The sequence below is a fragment of the Nannospalax galili genome, unplaced genomic scaffold (assembly GCF_000622305.1).
Source record: "Nannospalax galili isolate Female #2095 unplaced genomic scaffold, S.galili_v1.0 scaffold456, whole genome shotgun sequence".
In the NCBI taxonomy this organism is placed as follows: Eukaryota; Metazoa; Chordata; class Mammalia; order Rodentia; family Spalacidae; genus Nannospalax; species Nannospalax galili.
The window spans coordinates 977,196-995,335 of record NW_008337055.1 but is presented as its reverse complement, the minus strand read 5'-3'; the positions used below and the strand labels follow the sequence as shown (position 1 = coordinate 995,335).

Genomic DNA, 18,140 nt, shown 5'->3' with positions numbered 1-18,140 from the left:
CCAGTCTGGGCCAGTTCCTGAACATTCAGCCTGTTTCTTCTGGCCTGTTAAAGGGCTGAGTGTCTGACAAAAAGACTTACATCATTTTGCTAAGCAGGATAAACACCATTAAAGTTCATCTTAAAATTTTAAATCCCCCTCCCGTGGTGAGTTTTCAATAAAGAAAGAGGCTGTGATGCTGACTCTGTGTTCCTTTGGCTCTTGGGCTCTGGAGAATACTGTCTGTCTCCTAAGTGCCAGGAAGCCCACTGTTCTAGAAAACTTTGAGATATCAGTAGCATGTAATAAAACACTTCTTCACGTCAAACAGCCCTGAGTTGATTTAAGGAACTTACAGTTTCCTCCATGGGTTACAGTGGATCCATTTTCATCTCCAGGCTCTGTCATTTGTCATTACCACCCATCACGAGGTGGCCCTGGTGGTACTGTAGCTCCTGTGGCAGTCCTGTTAAAGACCCCGTGGAAAAAGTCCAGACCACCTGCAGTTACGTGTCCAGGGTGATTCTGTTGTGTGCTCCTGAGCAGACTTCTTGGGGTGTTCCTAAGAAGTTATTAAAAAATAGTCCTCAGTGTCAAATACCCATGCTCCCAGCACCCTAAGGAACCGGCTGTTGGCCTGTCAGTTTTTGTTCCGAGGGTGTGCACCAGGACACAAACTCCAGCACAGGAACAGGTCCCTTCTCCTAGAAGACCAGCACATAATAGGTGCTTTGTAACCTTCACAGAATTTCAGTGATATTACAGACAATACATTTGCCTCCTTTGGCCATTGCTGGCCTTCGCGCTCCCTCTTTTCCCAGAAGCACTGTCACGGTATGGTCGGACTCTTCCCACTTAGTTCATGGGTTGAAGCTTTCTCGTATTCATGAACAGCCAATGCTGGGGTCTTCTAATGGACACAACCACATACCATGTGAAGTTGCTGGAGCTTCTTTCATTGGACAGTTCTGAGCTGTCTCTGTGTTGCTGCATATGAAATCTTTCCTTCTAGCTGTTTCCATCATTTACTGTCCATCAGCTGCTGCCCCTGCCTCATTCCCCCACAATGGGGCTTGTAGGTCAATCCTTCCCTCCCACCCTCTACTTTCCCTGTGAGCAGAGTGAAGAAAGAACGATCACATTAGCACACACAATTGGACCAGTCACTGCCGGTCACAGAGGGAAGGTTGCTGGTGGTGCTTTCTGCATTTCAGGTCCCTCATCTTATTTAACCCTCACTACAACAATGTGTTATAAACTAGAAAACTGCAGCTTGACTTTATAAAAACATTAGCCCAAATCCCAGGACCCAGCAAGTGGGAGATCCAAGGTTTGAGCCTGGTATTTGGACACCTGTGTATAAGATGGCCTCTGAGCCCACCACCGCTTCCTGTCTTCTGTTTCAGAGCTTTGAAATCAGGGTGGACTCAATGAGTTCCAAAAACGTGCAGGCTTGGAGGTGAATGATCTTCACTCTATCAAAATGTTGAGTTGTCTGTTACCATGGTTTCCCTCTTTGTGGGGACTTTTTCCCCTCCCTGTCACTTATGAATTGAACCAATGGGAAGCTGCTTTATTGACACTTAAAATGATCATCGGATGTGTAACTGGGACAGATGACTTGTCTTTCTGATTAACCTTTCAGAAAGAAGAAAGCCTAGGACAGTCTCTGAGTGTCCCACCCCTCTGGCTCTTCAGACGTGTAGCCAGGTCACCTTGACGGGCGCTCTGGAGGGTGTGTGTGTTAACACAGGCTCCAGGCTTTATTTTACACAGTTGGAGATTTGAAAATGGCTTTTTAGTTTTTCTCCTTTTATTCAGCAAACCTTTGTGTGTGTGTGTGTGTGTGTGTGTGTGTGTGTGTGTGTGTGTTTACTTAATGGATCATAAAACAAATCGTGTTTGAAGAAAATTGCCTGAAAAGTATGAAATTAAAATTCCTCAGGTGAGGCTCCCCCTGCCAGTGGAAGGCAGCCTGTCAGTCCTATTGAAAATGGTGGACAGGGTCGTGGGAGGTGGGTTCTACTTCTCTGTTGCCTTTCTGGGGTGACCCACACAGCTTGAAGAATTCTGTATCTATTTCATTTTACATTTAGGACAGTTGGAACAAACAAAAAAACTGTAGGAAAATGTCAGCCCCAGATAGACACAGTAGGTGGATAGACACAGTAGGTGGCCTTCCTCAGAGAAACTTCCAGAAGTTTATTTAGGAAGGAGTCTTATCATCTCTGGTTAATTTCACAAACATTGATGTCTAACTACAAGTTTTAAAATAAATTTCTAAAGATAATAAGATGTAGAGCTGGGTATGGTGATGTGTGGTTTTAATCCCAGCACTCGGGATCAAAGCCAGCCTGATATACATAGTGAGTTCCAGGGCAGCTGATTCTACAGAGAAACCCTGCCTCGAAAAGACAAATAAATTTAAAATAAATAAATAAATAGAAGTGTTAAGTGTTAGTGATGACCAATGAAATTTTTTGAAATGATTAGAGTTTTAAGATTGTCTATTTTATGTGTATGAGTGTTTTACCTGCATGTATTTGAGTGCATCACGTAGGTGCAATGCCTACAGGAAACTCCTGTCCTCTGTAAGAACAACAAGTGCTGTTAACTGCTGAACCATCTCTCCAAAATTAGAGTTTAATATAGAACCTTAGGTGACCTAAGATAAATGGTAAATTCCCATCAGGAAAGAAGACGGCCTCAACGTTCAGTCGCACTTTGATTAGGTCAAGTGTGCAAGATCGCAGCACCAGATCGAGGTTAAGAGGCTCTTTGATAACTGAGGGAGTGAGAGATTTCCAAGCTGCTCAGTTCGAGGGGTGTAAACAACCCTCCAGAAGATACCCAGACCCCACCTTGTTGCAGGGACCAGAGGAGACAGAGGAGCTTGCATAGGGTTTTCTGATCCCGTCCGGCCTTCTGCCAGGCTGTGGCTGTTGCACCTGGCAGTGTCGCTGTGCACTTTGGACACACTTAGGGTGCCATCTGTATGCAAGCGCGCTGGTTTCCAAGCCGTGATTGTGCTTCTGCTTATGACAAGCTGGGCTGGATGCTTCACCCGTTAATGCTTTGGCCCTGTTCTGGCGCTGCCCCTTTGCTGTAGAGGCCTTGGATGTGACTGGCCTTTTCTGCTGTTTGTGAACGTGCCTCTCCGCTCTCTCTGTGTCGTGCTGTTGCTTCGTCTCTCCCACTGATATTTTTTTCCTTTCCTTTTGCTGCATGGAGACTCTCTGCTGTACAAGTGTAAGTATTCCTGGCAGTGCCAGAGCCTGTGGCTGTGCTGGTTCCCATCTAGAGCCCCGCTCGCTTCCGCTGCCTGGCTGGTATCCCGGGAGACCGGCGTGTTGTCATTCCATCTGCACATCCTGCATGAAATAGGCCACAATTTAGAGACAAGATTAGGGTTGGCCAGATGGTTTAGCCAAGTGAAGGGCGGGATGAATTGAAAGTCTCCCCAGCTGGGTGCCTGGGAGCTCACAGAGCCTTGATGAAGAGGGCGCCACAGCCCGGAGGACGTAGCAGGGGCTCGGAACTAAACACCCGAGGTCATTCCTCACGCTTGTCCTGGCAGCTTGTTGCAAGTCCAGGATTACAGAGAATTGGCATTACAGTTTGCTCTTTATGTTAAATTTTCCCAGTGTGCTGCTCAACTGGTAAACTTTTTTTCCTGGCCCTAGAAAGAGAGGGAAAAGGGTAAATCTGGTTCTTGACTTGGAATGAGAGTGTTCTTACTCTTTGTACAAAAAACAAACTAAAAACCAAGGAACGTGCCTTTTCCCGTTTCCATGGTGATGTAAGCAGCTTAACTCTCATTTTTAAAAATTAGTATATTTAAGACTTACATGTTAAAAGTAGGTCTGAGAGGAGAAAAATGTGCTCCTAGCCAGGTTCCAGTGTTAGCTTTTAACCTGTGGTTAGAGTGGACGTACCTTTGTTGGGCTGTATGCAGAAGTTTCAAATTCATTATAAGAATTGGATTAGATGAGTGAAGTCTGGTATAGCTATTCACGTTGCCTTTGGGGTCTTAAACACAGCCTTGGTATTTGGTTCACGCCATTTGCCACAGTGCATGTTTATTAGCAGTTTGTGGTGTCAAGATGGAAAAGCCTATATTTCGAGCTTCCTTCTAAATCCACATTTTAAAATGAAGGTTTAAACATATCTTTGTCCTTACAATATTACTTCTTCCTCATGAAACATATTTTTAGAAGTGAATTAATTCTGTCTAGGCATCAAGCCATCACTGACAGTGTTAACTGGGAGCTGGTTTGTGGCTGGTCTGGAGCCCTCTTGCTTCTGCTGTGGAGACCCCGTACCTGACACGGTTGTGATTTCCCTGACTCAAAAACACTTGGGCGTTGAGAAACGCCAAGGAGAGGGGCTTGGGGAGTGGAGGTGTGGCAAGCACCAAGATATAATCTGAGGAAGTTAACCCTTTCATTTTGCCATAGAAAGAGAAGAGCCCTTATAGATCTAAAGGTTCCCCCCTAGACCCCACCCCCAGGATGTAATTTATCAACCTAGCAATTGTGGGGAGAGAGGAAAGGGTGCAAACAGGGGGATTCTAGAGAAACTGGGCCATGTGCTCCTGAATAAGCATGTTAGAGTATGTGAGCCTGCATTTTCATAAACCTAGTGAAGAAAGCAATCCAAAGAAAAGGGACAATTTGAGAGAAATAAGGTTCATTTTTTCCCCTCTGTGAACCTTATGAAAGAATGAGATTGAAGTCATTGGCATGCGGGAGTTTCTTGTTTTGAGGCAGAGTCTTGCATGGATCCCTGTGAACTTATGGGGATTCTCCTGCTTCAGTCTCCAGTGTGCTGGGATTACAGGCTTGAGCCAGAACTCCTGATTCAGCTGGTCCCCTCCTTCCCAGAGTCTCACTATGCAGCCCTAGCTGCTCTGGAACTCTCTAGATCAAGCTAGCCTCACAGAGGTCCTCCTGCCTCTGCCTCTGGAGTGCTGGGCTTAAAGGCGTGTGTCCCCTGCCCAACTCCAGTTGCATTCTCTTTTTTTTTAATTTTTATTTTATATGTATGAGTATATTGCCTGCATGCATGTAAATGAACCATGTGGCGCAATACCTGAGGAGGTCAGAAGAGGGCATCGGATCCCCTGAAACTGGACTTACAGACAATTGTTAGTTGTCACATGGGTGCTGGGAATCGAATCCAGGTCCTCTGCGAGAGGGCAGCCAGTGCTCCTAACCACTGAGCATCTCTCCAGCCCCTAGGTTGCATTCTTGATGCCAGCTGTAGATTGGCTTCCAGTTCTCACATTAGCTAACCATCAGCCCTTTCCAAACACGGCAGACCTTGAGGACCACCAGGGTAGCTTCAAAGAAGAGATTTTGGGAAATGCAGCAGTTCTCCGCCTTACACAGATTGTTCAAAATACAGGGAAGCAGTAGATGTGCTTTTTTTCTGATACTTGAACAAGATACCAGGCTTTGAAGCATTAGAAAATAAGATCACAATGAGGAAACTGGTCCCATTCTGACCCAGGACAGCCACTGAGACCCCCAGTGTCAAGGGGGCTGGAGAGATGGCTCAGCAGTTAAGAGCCCTGGCTGCTCTTGCAGAGGACCTAGGTTTGATTCCCAGCACCCACAGATGACTAACAACCATCCATCCATAACTCCAGTTCCAGGAGAATCTAACACCTTCTTCTGACTTCTGCTGGTATTGCAGGGCACGGGTACACTTTTATATGCAGGCATAACACTCATACACATAAAATAAAAATTAAATTAAATTTAAAAAAACTAACCAAGAGGCACAAGAAGAAAACAGAAAGGGCCCCACATGCCCCCCACGCCCCTCCACATGCACTTCTCTCCTATTTGTGATTGTCTACATAAAAGTGACCGGAATTCTCTACAGACTTAGTTTGTTGTTGTTTTGGGTGTGTTTTCCAGACAGGGTCTTGTGTAGCCCAGGCTTGCTTCAAATTCGCCACAAAATCCAGTCTGGCCTTGACCTTGGGATCCTTTGTCTCGGCCTCCCAACTGCTGGGACCACAGGCGTGGACCACCGTATCCAGCTTCAGGATTGTTGGTCTTTTCAGTGTGGCGGTTGTGTGCAAGGTGCACAGAATTCTGAGTAACTCACGATGAAACACAATATGCATTTTGGTAATTTGTGTCTACTGAGAATTATTTTCAGAGCTTTCCCTTACAGAACACCCACCAGGCCTCTGTAACCAACTGCAAGGCCAGTTGGGGAAGAATGGCCTGGAAGTGACTCTGTTTCGAGCTCCATGTCCTTGCTGAGTCTGATAATCCAGCTAGCTTCAAGGCTGCTGTTCAGCCTGGACCGATTAGCAAGCCTCCTTTGGTCTTCCAGGAAAACCATTCTGTGTTTGAATCTGATTGCTCATTTCTTTTCTCCTTCTTTTTCTCCCAACATAAAATAATATCAAAAGGATGTTTTTTATTACTACTGGGATAACTGTCAAAGTTGGAAGTTGTTTGCTTTTCTAGCTCAGTATGAACCAGTTTGTTCTTTGAAGTAGAGAACATGGACTTTGAGGGCTGACAGCCTGTTAAATGAAAGAATATGAATTTCTTTGAACTCTGTCATCTCTTAATCTAGATGATACCAGTTCTTTGAGCTAAGCATGGTGGTGTGCACCTGTAATCTCAGCATTTGGGAGTCTGAGTCAGGAGGTTTGTGATTTGGGGGACAGTCTGACTACATAGTAAGACCTTGTCTCAAAAACAAAATTCCCACTCACCCCCCCCTCAAAAAAAACCAACATCAAAAGACAAAAGAATCATGCTGGCTGAAATACAGCCCTAGCCCACTGTGTGTTTTGGTGGCAGCATCATGGGAGGAAGGAGACCAGGTTAGCCCCATTCCTGCGCTCAGCCTTGGCCCTGATCCTCTGCCATTGTGGATGTTAGTGTTTATTATCCCGTGACTTGGTGTTAGCCTTTGAGTTTATCTGTAGCTGGTGACCAAAATTCTTTCCAACTTTGTGATCTTCTGAGGGAGATGACTATTCGGGGGGTGGGTGTTGCGGGGGGTCCATGTTGGACGGTTGCGCCGAGAGGACTGTTCTCAGGTTTGGCCTTGGTTTGGGTTTTATTTTTTAAGGATCCAAGGCATCTACTGAGAAATGCCAGCTGATACTGCTGTGGCACCTCATCCTAAAATTTTGATGACATGCCGTGAAACAAAGAGTTAAATTACCTAATGCACTGAAATGACAGGAATTCAGCATGCCAGCACCATGTTGCTGTGACAACCAACAATTACAGTCATGCATAATCTCAGTGCTTTGTGACTGATTTTTAGTCTTTGAGTTTGATTCTTTATCTCCATTTGACATTCTCATGTGGCTTGGAGTAAAATCAGTCCATGTTCTTTTCAGCTTAGGAATAATTGAGTTTTAACTGGTTAGGGTGGAGAATAAAATCTAAGACTTGACTGGATCATTTGGGAAAGTTGTGAACATGTAGAAACATGTCCATGTATCTCTGAGTCAGGCCAGGAACTGGTAATGGCAGAGCCATTGTCTAAGCCCTGAAGCAGGAACTTAGTTTCAACACTGAACCCCGGTGCTTTGGAGTATGAGGAGGTTTCCAGCTCCCCTGTCTAAATGCTGTCTCTGTCTGATTACAGATGACTCCCAGGTCCAAGAGGAAGAGCATCCACAGCCGAATGCTACGGCCGGTCTCTAGGGCCTTTGGTGAGTGTGGCATCTACGCAAAGTCCAGCTACTTCCTTGGAGCCAGCCAACACGCCGCAGGAGGCTCACACCGTTTTAGAGTTGTATCTTAGGCACCTACTCTATAACTTAATAAAAAATTGGGTAAGGGTCTGGAGAGATGGCTTAGTGGTTAAGAGCACATGATGCTCTTCCAGAGGACCCAGAGTCGGTTCCCAGCACCCACATGGTGGCTCCCAACCATCCCTAACTCGAGTTCCCGGGGATCTGAAAGCTTCTCTTACATTCATGGGCATTGCATGCATGGGTATACTTACATACATGCAAGCAAAACACTCATAAAATTAAAATAATTTTTTAAAATTAGATAATTGGGGGCCAGGGGCTATTCTCTGATAGACATAAAAATTCCTTTTGGTGTCTTGGCCTGCATGGTTACTCAATACCCTGTAATCTTAGTGCTTAGGAGGCTGAAGCAGAATGAGCACAGTGAGTTAGAGGTCGGTCTAGGCTACAGAGTGAGTTCTGGGCCGGTCTGGCTGCAGAGTGGGTCCTTTCTCAAACATAGAACAAAAGAAAAAAAAAGATTGTATTTGTGGATTTTGTAGGTTTGATGGTGTTGGTGGTGGTATTGGTATTTCCTTCCGTCCTTCCTGTTCCTTTCCTTCCTCTAAAATGTTTTTTTAGCCAGGTGTGGTGGCCCACGCCTTTAATCCCAGCACTTGGGAGGCAGAGGCAGATGGAGTTCTCTGTGAGTTCGAGGCCAGCCTGGTCTACATAGTGAGTTCCAGGACAGCTGGGGCTACACGGAGACCCTGTCTCAAAAAAATCCAAAAAAAAAAAAAAAAAAAAAAATTTTTTTTAAATTTATTTTTATTTTCTATGTATAAGTGCTTAGCATGCATGTAAGTACACCATGTACATGCAGTGCCTGTGGAAATAAGAGGGTGTTGAATTCCCTGAATTCCCTGGAACTGGAATTTCAGGCAGTTATTAGCTGCCATGTAGTTGCTGGGAACTGAACCCGGGTCCTCTGCACAGCAGCCAGTGCTCTTACCCACTGGCTGGCTCTCCCGCCTCCTCCCCTTGTTTTGAAGAGGTCTGGCTGTGGACTCCCCAGCTGTCCTCCTTTAGCTGCCCGGGTGCTGGACCACAGTTCTGTAGCACTAGGCCCGGCCCTTGGGAGTTTCCTGTCCCACTCTGTGTCACCTTTTGCTTTGGGATGTGTTTTATTTCAGAAATGGAGTTTGACCTTGATAAAGCCCTGGAAGAGGTGCCAATTCACATCGAAGACCCACCTTTCCCATCGGTCCGGCAGGAAAAGCGTGGCTCAGGGTTGATCTCCGAGCTGCCCTCTGAAGAGGGCAAGAAGCTAGAACACTTCACCAAGCTGAGGCCAAAACGGAACAAGAAGCAGCAGCCCACACAGGCAGCGGTGGGTGGCCAGGGACCCCTCGGTACCCCCGCCCCAGTTCCTTCGCAGGGAGGAGTTGCTCTGCGCATACCCAGAGCTTCTTTGATGGAGCCTGTAGCCTCCTTCCACATGCCCTGTGTGCAGGGCCTCCCAACTGGGGCAACACCCGCATGTGAGTGAGAGAGCCAGGTTGCACCTGCGCCTTACAGGAGGAAAGATAAATGCAGCTATAGAGAGTTGACTTGCAGCTAGAAATTGTGTACATTTGCTTTTAAAGTGAATGCATGTTATTCCCCCAGCTCATCCTGAATTGACCTTAGTGTGTCTGGAGTCTCCTTGACCTCGGCTGCCCCCGATTTTCATCTCTAGGCATCAGAATTCTGAAAGCTAAGGCTAGGTCAAATGTTGTCGACATGACTCTGTCACCGAGCAGAAGATAGTAATGTACCTGAGTTTTGTGCCAAATTAACAAAAACAATTTGCATAAATATTGTCAGTATAAAAATACTTACTCTCCTTTAAGGAAATAAACTATGAGTGGCCATGCCCAGGAACATAGACTCAATTGCCGCCATGGAAGAGCTTAAGTTAACGTCTGAAGTCACAGAAAAGAGTCACGAGTCAGTGTGGTCACAAACCACAGGTGTGATCGTCGGAGGGTGGGTTAAAAAGATGGGGAATCCGTGGAATTTAGATGTGGGTTTTATCCAGCTCCCAGATTTAGAGCCAGAGGAGGCTCATGGGGTAAGGCTTAGGGAGACATCCTAAAAGGCGGAAGGAGGATATGAGGGTGGGTACAGGTGTGGACAGTCACTGGCTGTTCAAAGAGTCCAAAACAGCTTTGTCTTGTGACCTTCAGCACTCCATCTGTGTTAGAGTTCTGAGTGTGTGTGTGTGTGTGTGTGTGTGTGTGTGTGTGTGTGTGTGTGTGTGTGAACACAGAGGGGCTCAGCAGCCCAGCAGTGGCCATCTGAACTTGGGAGAGGCTGAGAACCCGGTATTGCTCAGCCCACAAAGCCAGATGCCTCAGCAGCCCTAACATGGCACTAGCGGCCTGGAAGAGTCTTAGAGAGCCACTGGTGTGCAGTCCATGCTGGAAGGCTGAAGAAGCTGGAGTCTGTCCGTGGAGGGTGGCGGTGGAGCCGGAGGAGCAACAGTAACAGGTGCACTCCCAGCAGACGCAGAGGCCGGTGGTGCCACCTTGTCCTCAGACCTCTTTATACCTGAGTGCTGGTTGGAAGGTGTTCCCCACTTTGAGGGGACGGCTTCCCCCTCAGTTAATCCTTCCTGGAGACAGCCTCACAGATACACCCAGAAGTATATTTTGTAGTTGATTCCAGATTTGGTCAGGTTGACATGATTCTTCCCTTGACGATCATAGTGTTCTCCTAGCCAAGGCCAGATAGCATACATACTCTTTAAGACAGGCAGCTTCTCCAGACACTTCACAGGGTGAGTGGTAGATACTTGGTAGGTGTGGGGGGTGAATAAGGGGGTGGATGCAGCACTGGTCATAGAACTCAGGATATTACACATGTCAGAAGAGCTCTCACCCTTGAGCTACAGGCCAGCCACCAATTAATAAAAAAGACTACACAAAACTTGAATCTTGGGTCAGATCTCGGTCGTGTCAGATTGCCAGCTGTCCTATGAATTATAGATATATGGACATCTGAGCTCCGTATTTCAGCTCCCCCCATGATCATCCAAGAAGAAAAGCAAGGTCTTTTTGGAAATAAGAAATGGGGGCTGGAGAGATGGCTCAGGGGTTAAGAGCACTGGCAGTTTTTAGGGAGCATCTGGAGTCCCAGCTAACAACTGTCTGTTCCTTGGGCTCTGATGCCCTCTGCTGGCTTTCATGGGCACTGCATACACCTGGTCCAATAAACTCACTCGATGCATAATCTTTTTAAAAACAGGAAATAACATTTACCAATTTCCCTTTCTTCCCATACTTTGCTTAGACATATGGTAACTGCCCAGCCCCTCAAATTGTTCTCGACCATTTGATAATGTATTTTTTTTAAATTTTCTGTGTATATTTTGCCTGCATGTACATATTAAGTGCACTCGTGCATGCAGTGCCTCTGGAGGCCGGAAGAGAGCATTGGGTTCCCTGGAACTGGAGTCAAGGATGGTTGTTAGCCACCATGTGCGTGCTGACGAGCACTCAGTGCTCCTAACTGCTGAGCCGTCTCTTCAGCCCCATAATGGTTATTTTTGTGCAATATTGTCTACTTGATCTAGTGGATCATTTACATAGAATTAGAGTTTAACTTCTCTTGTATCTTTGAGTTTTCCTTTCACTCTGTTTTTAATTCATTATTAATTATTGTTATTGTTATCTTTGGGGGTTTTTTGAGGCAGGGTCTTGCTGTGTAGCCCAGGATGGCCTTAAACTCACTGTGCAGCCCAGACTGGTCTGCAGTTGATGGTGATCCTCTGGCCTAACCCTTGTGATGCTCACTTAGAAGCATGAGCTGGGCTGGAGAGGTGGCTCAGCCATTACGAGCACTGAGTGCTCTTGCAGAGGACCCAGGTTCAATTCCCAGCACCCACATGGCAACCAACAACCAACTATCACGTCAGTTCCAAGGGTTCTGACACCCTCTTCTGACCTCCGTGGGCATTGCACAACATGGATGCACTTACATACATGTAGGCAATGCACTCATAACACATACAATAAAAATAATTAAATATTTTAAAAAGCATGAGCCGCTGTCCAGGCCTCCCGCCCCTATTTCTGTTTAAAGTGCATTCGGTGCCTTCTCCTATTGTGTGGCTCTGGTTCATCAATCTTTTCTCAAAGAACCAACTTTTCATTCTGTCCTGTCTTCATTGAGTTCTCCCGTCTTGCCTTTGGCTGACGTACTCCTGACTTTCTTCCGGGTACCAGCCTTCCCTGTTTGTTGCTGTGGAAGGTGTGTGTGTGGCTACACAGCTTCCCCAGGAACAATCTCAGGACGTGTTTGCTCACAGGCTCCTACTGCAACCGCCTGGGCTCAGGCTCATGAAGACATGGTCAGGGTTTTGGCAGCCATGTCGTCAAACCCAGGTATGCGTTATACCTCCTGGCGTATCCTTTTCCATCACTCTGGCGAGGAGACCAGAGGGTGGTCTGAGCTGCCTTTAACCTCACATGCACCCACTTACCTTCTGTCTAGTCACAAGTTAACCTTCCAGCTGCTTCTTGGTCACAGAGGTACAGTGTGCCTTCTCGGTCACAGAGATGCAGTGTGCCTTCTTGGTCACAGAGATGCAGTGTGCCTTCTCGGTCACAGAGGTACAGTGTGCCTTCTTGGTCACAGAGGTACAGTGTGCCTTCTCGGTCACAGAGATACAGTGTGCCTTCTCGGTCACAGAGGTACAGTGTGCCTTCTCGGTCACAGAGATACAGTGTGCCTTCTTGGTCACAGAGGTACAGTGTGCCTTCTTGGCTTCTCCAGCACCAGTGGTTTATTTTTGAGAGCTAGAGAGCTCCCCAAGGCGAGGGCACGGCTCCTGCCAGTGCAGGGCAAGTCCCCGCTCCCTCTCCAACCACTGTGCTGTTCTTAGCAGTCTGACACTGATTCTCCTTGACAGAAAAGACAGGAATCACGCCTTTCCCTTTTGCTAGAAAATGAGCTCGAGCAGTGGCCTTGAACTCTGCAGACCCACGTCATATGCTTCTGAGTTCTGCTTTTTCCCAGGTCACTGTTACCTCGGCTTCCCGTTAACCCCTGCTTTTTAAAGCACATTCTGGGATATCTCCAGCCATCCTGGGTGTGTCTTAACCTGTCTTCTGTCCTGTGAGGTACAGCCCAGCCCTACAGCCTGCTGCCTGGGGAAGCAGTGCTTTGCTCAGCCTTGGCTTCTGCCTCCAGAGCCTTTGATGATCTCCATGTCCCCAAGGAACTCCAGGTCCAGCTGTGGATTCTGTTTCAAATCAGGGAAACAGAAACAGCCAAGGGGAGAAATTGAATGGATAAAACTTCATCTTTCATTGCTTGCGTCAAGAAGGGGAGTCAGCTTATTGTGCTGATGCATGCCTTTAAATCTGGGACTCGGGAGGTGAATCTCATAGAGATTGAGGCCAGGCTGGTCTATATAGTGAGTTCCAGGCCAGCAGGGGCTACAGGAAGACCCGATCTCAACAAAACAAATCAAAACCAAACAAAAACAAAAAAAAAAAAAAAAGGGAATCAGAGGCTGGCCAGATGGGTGAGCAGCTAAAGGCACTTGCTACCAGGTCTCATGAGTTCAGTCCCTGGGGCCCACATGGTGGAAGGAGAGAACAAATTCCCTCAAGTTGTCCTCCGATCTCCACACACGTGACATGGCATGCATGTGCCCATACACACATACACACTAAATGTGATGAACATTTTTTTAAGGAGTAATTGGGCTGGAGAGATGACTCAGCAGTAAAGAGCACTGGCTACTCTTGTAGAGGACCCAAGTTTGGTTCTCAGTACCCACCTGACAGCTCACAGTCATCTGTCACTCCGGTTCCAGGGGATCCAACACCTACACAGGCACTGCATGCATGTCATGTACATACATACATGCAGACAAAACAGAGAGAGAGAGAGAGAGAGAGTTGAGGCAGCCACAGGAAGCTGCTGGATGAAACCACCTGTTCTTGGTCGCCTCCCTCTCCATCCCTCTGTCAGGTGCCCTGAGTTATGCCCCTCACACTCAGAGCTGCTGTTTGATCGGTAACTAGGTAACTACTAGGGCCACTACCTTCCCTCCTCAGTTCAAAGGCTGCATGTGAGGGTGAAAAATAATGTGGAAAACACATGAACATCTGGAGGAGAGGTCCCTGTTACCAGAGTCAAACCTTCATTCATTTTCAAAAGAAAAAAATGATAGTGCAGGACAGTTCTGGGCTGCTGTGTCTCCTGTAGTCAAAGCAGAGGTTAGTCAGTGAGCGTCTCTGCATCGCTGAGTTAACAACTTGCTGGTGCACACTGTACTGTAAAAAAACTGCCCATTAGTACAAAGTACCATTCCAGCGAGAGAAGCCAGTGGCTTAATTATCTGCATTTTACTCACACAGCTCTCTGTTGCCTGCTCACTTTGGGTTTCTTTTAAGAAAAGGAGAGATTGCATGGGACTTGTGTGTGCTGACACCATTGCCATAGAATCATATGAGCAGGTTACCAGAGGCTTATAGGACTCTTTTATGACAGTGTATATGAACTCCAGTGGGGGGTAGGGGAGGGCTATGGGAGAGTGCAGTGGGGATTGGGGGAATAAAGATGATTGAGATTGTTTGAGATGTTCTATATGAAATACACAAAATCTCAATAAGTCAAATTTTTTAAAAGGAGAGAAGTCAGAATAGTGACTGGCAGAGGGTTTTGTTCAAGGTGTGAAATGCTATTTCTGTGCTTGGGAAAGTGACCCAGAGATATTTGGGGACTTGGTTGTTTTTCTGACTTGTATGGGGGATGGAACCCAGAGCCTCAAACTCGAGACAAGCACCATCTCACTGAGCTATATCTCCAACCCCATCAGGTTTTTTTAATTGTCTTACCAAGTAGCTTAGGCTGACTTTGAACTCATAACTATTCTTGTCTCAGCCTCCCCAGTGCTGCGTTATAGTTAGTTATCTCTTCACTGTTTTGCATATTGGTCATGGGCTTTTCACAGCCTGCATGGCCCATTTGCCAAAACCCCAGCCAGGCACTGTTCATAGTACATTTTTAAAACCTGGTCATGCATGCTATAATCCCAGGACTTGGGAGGTAGAGACAGACGTACTGCTACAAATTCTAGGTCAGCCTGATCTGTATAGTAAGCTCCAGGCCAGCCAGAGATATTCAGCAAGCCTGTTTCCAAACCTGCCCCCATACACATCATCATCATCATCGTCGTCGTCATCATCTTGTTGATAAACCTGTTTTTCCTTGCTAGGTTGTGGCTGCACCCTGGCCTCTGTTCCAGCAGATCACATGGTCGTGATCAATGGGGCGTGGGTTAGGGTTAGGAGACTGGAGTCCAGCAGGACTGAGGGTGGATTGAGGCCAGTTTTGTTTGTTTTACAGGTCTGTGCCAGCAGCATTGTCCCCCATGATGGAGAACAAAATGGGCTCATGGGCAGAGTGGATGAAGGTGTAGATGAATTTTTCACCAAGAAAGTGACCAAAATGGATTGCAAGTGAGTTCCCAGGTTGTCATCTCATTGGCAGTGCCATTTCATTCACATTTTAGCAACTAAGGATTCATCTTAGCAACCAGGTCTCCTGTGGGGGTTTATTATTTGTTGGTTTATATAACATGGTCTGCAGCCGAGCTGAGGCAGTCCCACCTGGGAACTCAGTAGAACTGCAAGTGTCAAGCTCTAGCCACCCACCGGAGGGACAGCCCAAGCCATCCGGGTGGCACTGAGCTGTGCTGTGCACGGCACTGTTCACAAATGACCAAACGTCTGCCACGTCAGAGCGCAGAAGGGCCTCTCACATTCACCTGGAAGATTCCACCTTCAGAGCAGTGAGCATTGGCTATGGCAGTGCGTGCTTTGAACTTTCTTGTTCATGATTTAAACTGTCGGTGGGTAGGGTGGTGATATGGCAGGAAGGTGGCACAGGGCCTTCCGACTTACGCTCTGTGATGGTTCGTTCCATCTATGTAACAGGACCGAGACCCACCTAGGAGACAAGCCTCCCAGCTCATCCTAGAGGGATTATATGAATTAGGTTAATTGAGATGGGAAAGCACACTCTAAATGTGGGCTGCGGTCCTGGCTTTCGTGAAGAGGAGGAGGAGGGTGCTGAGTATGCTTTCCTTCCTGACTGTGGACACTTGCCTTACCCTCCTACACCATGACTGCCCTGCTGTGATGAACAGTGCCCTCAAACCGGGAGCCACAGTAAACCCTTTCTCGCTTAAATAGCTTTCATCAGGATATTTAATCACAGCAACAGGAAAAGTACTGTAGCCTCTAAAGATTTTTCTCTACATTTTCTTATTACTAGGATAGAGTTTCCTTAGAAGACAGTTCAATATACTTTGTTAATAACCTAAGCTGGGTATGGTGGCATGTGCTTATAATCCTAACACTCAGGAGGCTGAGGTGGGAGGATTTGCTGTAAGTTTGGGGCTAGCCTGGGGTACATGTGAGTTCCAAACCATCTTGAGCTCTGTACAGTATGTGACCCTGCCTCAACCCCACCTCAAATAATTGTTTAACTTAAAACACTCCCATCTTTAAATAGATTTTCACAGGTTATTCAGTCAGTCACCAACTAAATGCTGATCCTTCCAGGATACACTCCCCACTTGGATTTGGATTTGTGAAGGATGCGTCACCTTGGAGATGAAGTTCAGGAATACATTTAAGCTTTGCTGATAGCCGAGGGTGGGCAGACGGGGCCTGGGTAGGGAATGGGTTGGTCTGAGCTGCGGATTGATGAGCCTTATCTGTCCTTGGCAGGATAGCGAAATGGAAATCAGTTAAGTGTTATCCATGGCCATGTAGCTTACAGTAGCTTGTAAGCTTTATCATCCAGTTATTGGTTGTCTTTGATACTGGCTTTGCAGCTTAGCATAGCATCACTTGGCAGAATTCTATGTTTGAAGACTCACTGAAATGTCATTTATTCTCTAACAGCTTCCCATGATGCTCCATTCCTACAAATTCCTACCGACTCCTGGCTTCATGGTTTTTTTTTTTTCCATCCTCTACGCACATCTATAGAGCACATAATCCTTCCAGAGTCTATTTTGTTTTTTAAATTCTTATATAGTACAAGGGTTTGAGGATTGTGTTTTCAACTTAAAAAGAGTCAAGAATTATCAGCTTTTAACAGAGCAGAATGGCCGATCCCTCTAGATGAGCTCGCTCTCCCTCACCCCCAAGATGCTGAGGTAGCTCTCCCTCACCCCCAAGATGCTGAGCTAGCTCTCCCACACCCCCAAGATGCTGTTCTTCAAGAACAATGGCCGGGTCTTAATTTTTCTTTACAGTTTCAGAATTGTTGATGGCAGGGTGGGGGGTAACAGTTGTTCATTGTCATGTGTTTTTTTATTTTATTTTTTTTGAGACAGAGTCTAATATTTTAGTCCAGGCTGGTCTGGAATTTGCTAAGCAGCCTAGGCTAGATTTATACTCTTGTGTGATCCTCCTGCCTCAGCCTCCCATGTGCTGAGATTCCAACTGTATACCACCACAGCTAACAACGCCATAGTCTCAGTACAGACCAGTGTAGTGATTGGCCCTCAGTCACGGCTGGTGAATCCATCAAGATGACACAGACCTGTCTTCAAGAAATGAAACTGTCGCTGACGCTTTTTCAACTTAGAATCTTGTGTTAGTGGGAAGTAGGAGAGCGCCGACACCACGTGGTCAGGTGTTGTGTCAGAACTGCCTCACGGCGACGTTCCCTCTTGCTGTGCAGTTCTGTTCTTTAGACCCTGAGTGAAGCCTGGGTGAATTTATAATATGTGAAGTCTCTTTCCTACAATGATACTGGTCCAGGGTTCTGGTCACGCTTCTTTGTACAAGCACCAGACACCTCCACTTTGATAAGCTGCTCCTGGGATCTACTGAAAGTTGTGCTTTTATTTAATTGAAATTTATATTATAAAAATAGGTTGTCAGTTTGATATTGAAGGGCAGGGCATTAGGTAAATTATCATAAAATAGTGTGAAGAAAGTTTGAAACTCAAAGTTACAGGTGTTTATAGTTGAAAATGTCACATTTTCTCAGGGTTTTCACTGAGCAATCCGTTCCGTCCTGTTCTCCAGAGCAGCTGACTTTCATCCCGTTAGCTGTTCACTTTGCTTCCAGTTTCCTTTATAGAATAAAGACTTTCTATTTGGGGCTGGAGAGATAGGTCGGCAGTTAGGAGCGCTAGCTGGCTAACAAATGCCTGTAATTCCACGTGTAGGGGATCTGACCACCTCTTCTGACTTCGAAGGCATTGCATGCACGGATGCACTTACATTCATACACAAACATTCATACACATAAAATAAAAATAAATACCAAATAGGAAAGGTGTCGCGAGCCGGGACTCTGTCCAGCAGAGTCCCGGAAAGACGACACAGACACCAAGGTGAGGTTCAAGCTTCTGTTT

At 46.4% G+C, this 18,140-nt stretch overlaps 1 protein-coding gene across 3 annotated transcripts in view; it reads left to right on the top strand.

Annotated features, from left to right (window-relative positions):
• Carmil1 (capping protein regulator and myosin 1 linker 1) overlaps positions 1-18,140 on the top strand; it is a 295,091-nt gene that overhangs the window by 254,300 nt on the left and 22,651 nt on the right. For all 3 annotated transcript variants that reach the window (XM_029563000.1, XM_008831899.3, XM_008831900.3), the window contains 3 exons: positions 7,612-7,678; positions 8,896-9,092; positions 15,107-15,219. In XM_029563000.1, the coding sequence (XP_029418860.1) occupies positions 7,612-7,678; positions 8,896-9,092; positions 15,107-15,219 (377 nt within the window). The remainder of the gene's footprint in view (positions 1-7,611; positions 7,679-8,895; positions 9,093-15,106; positions 15,220-18,140) is intronic.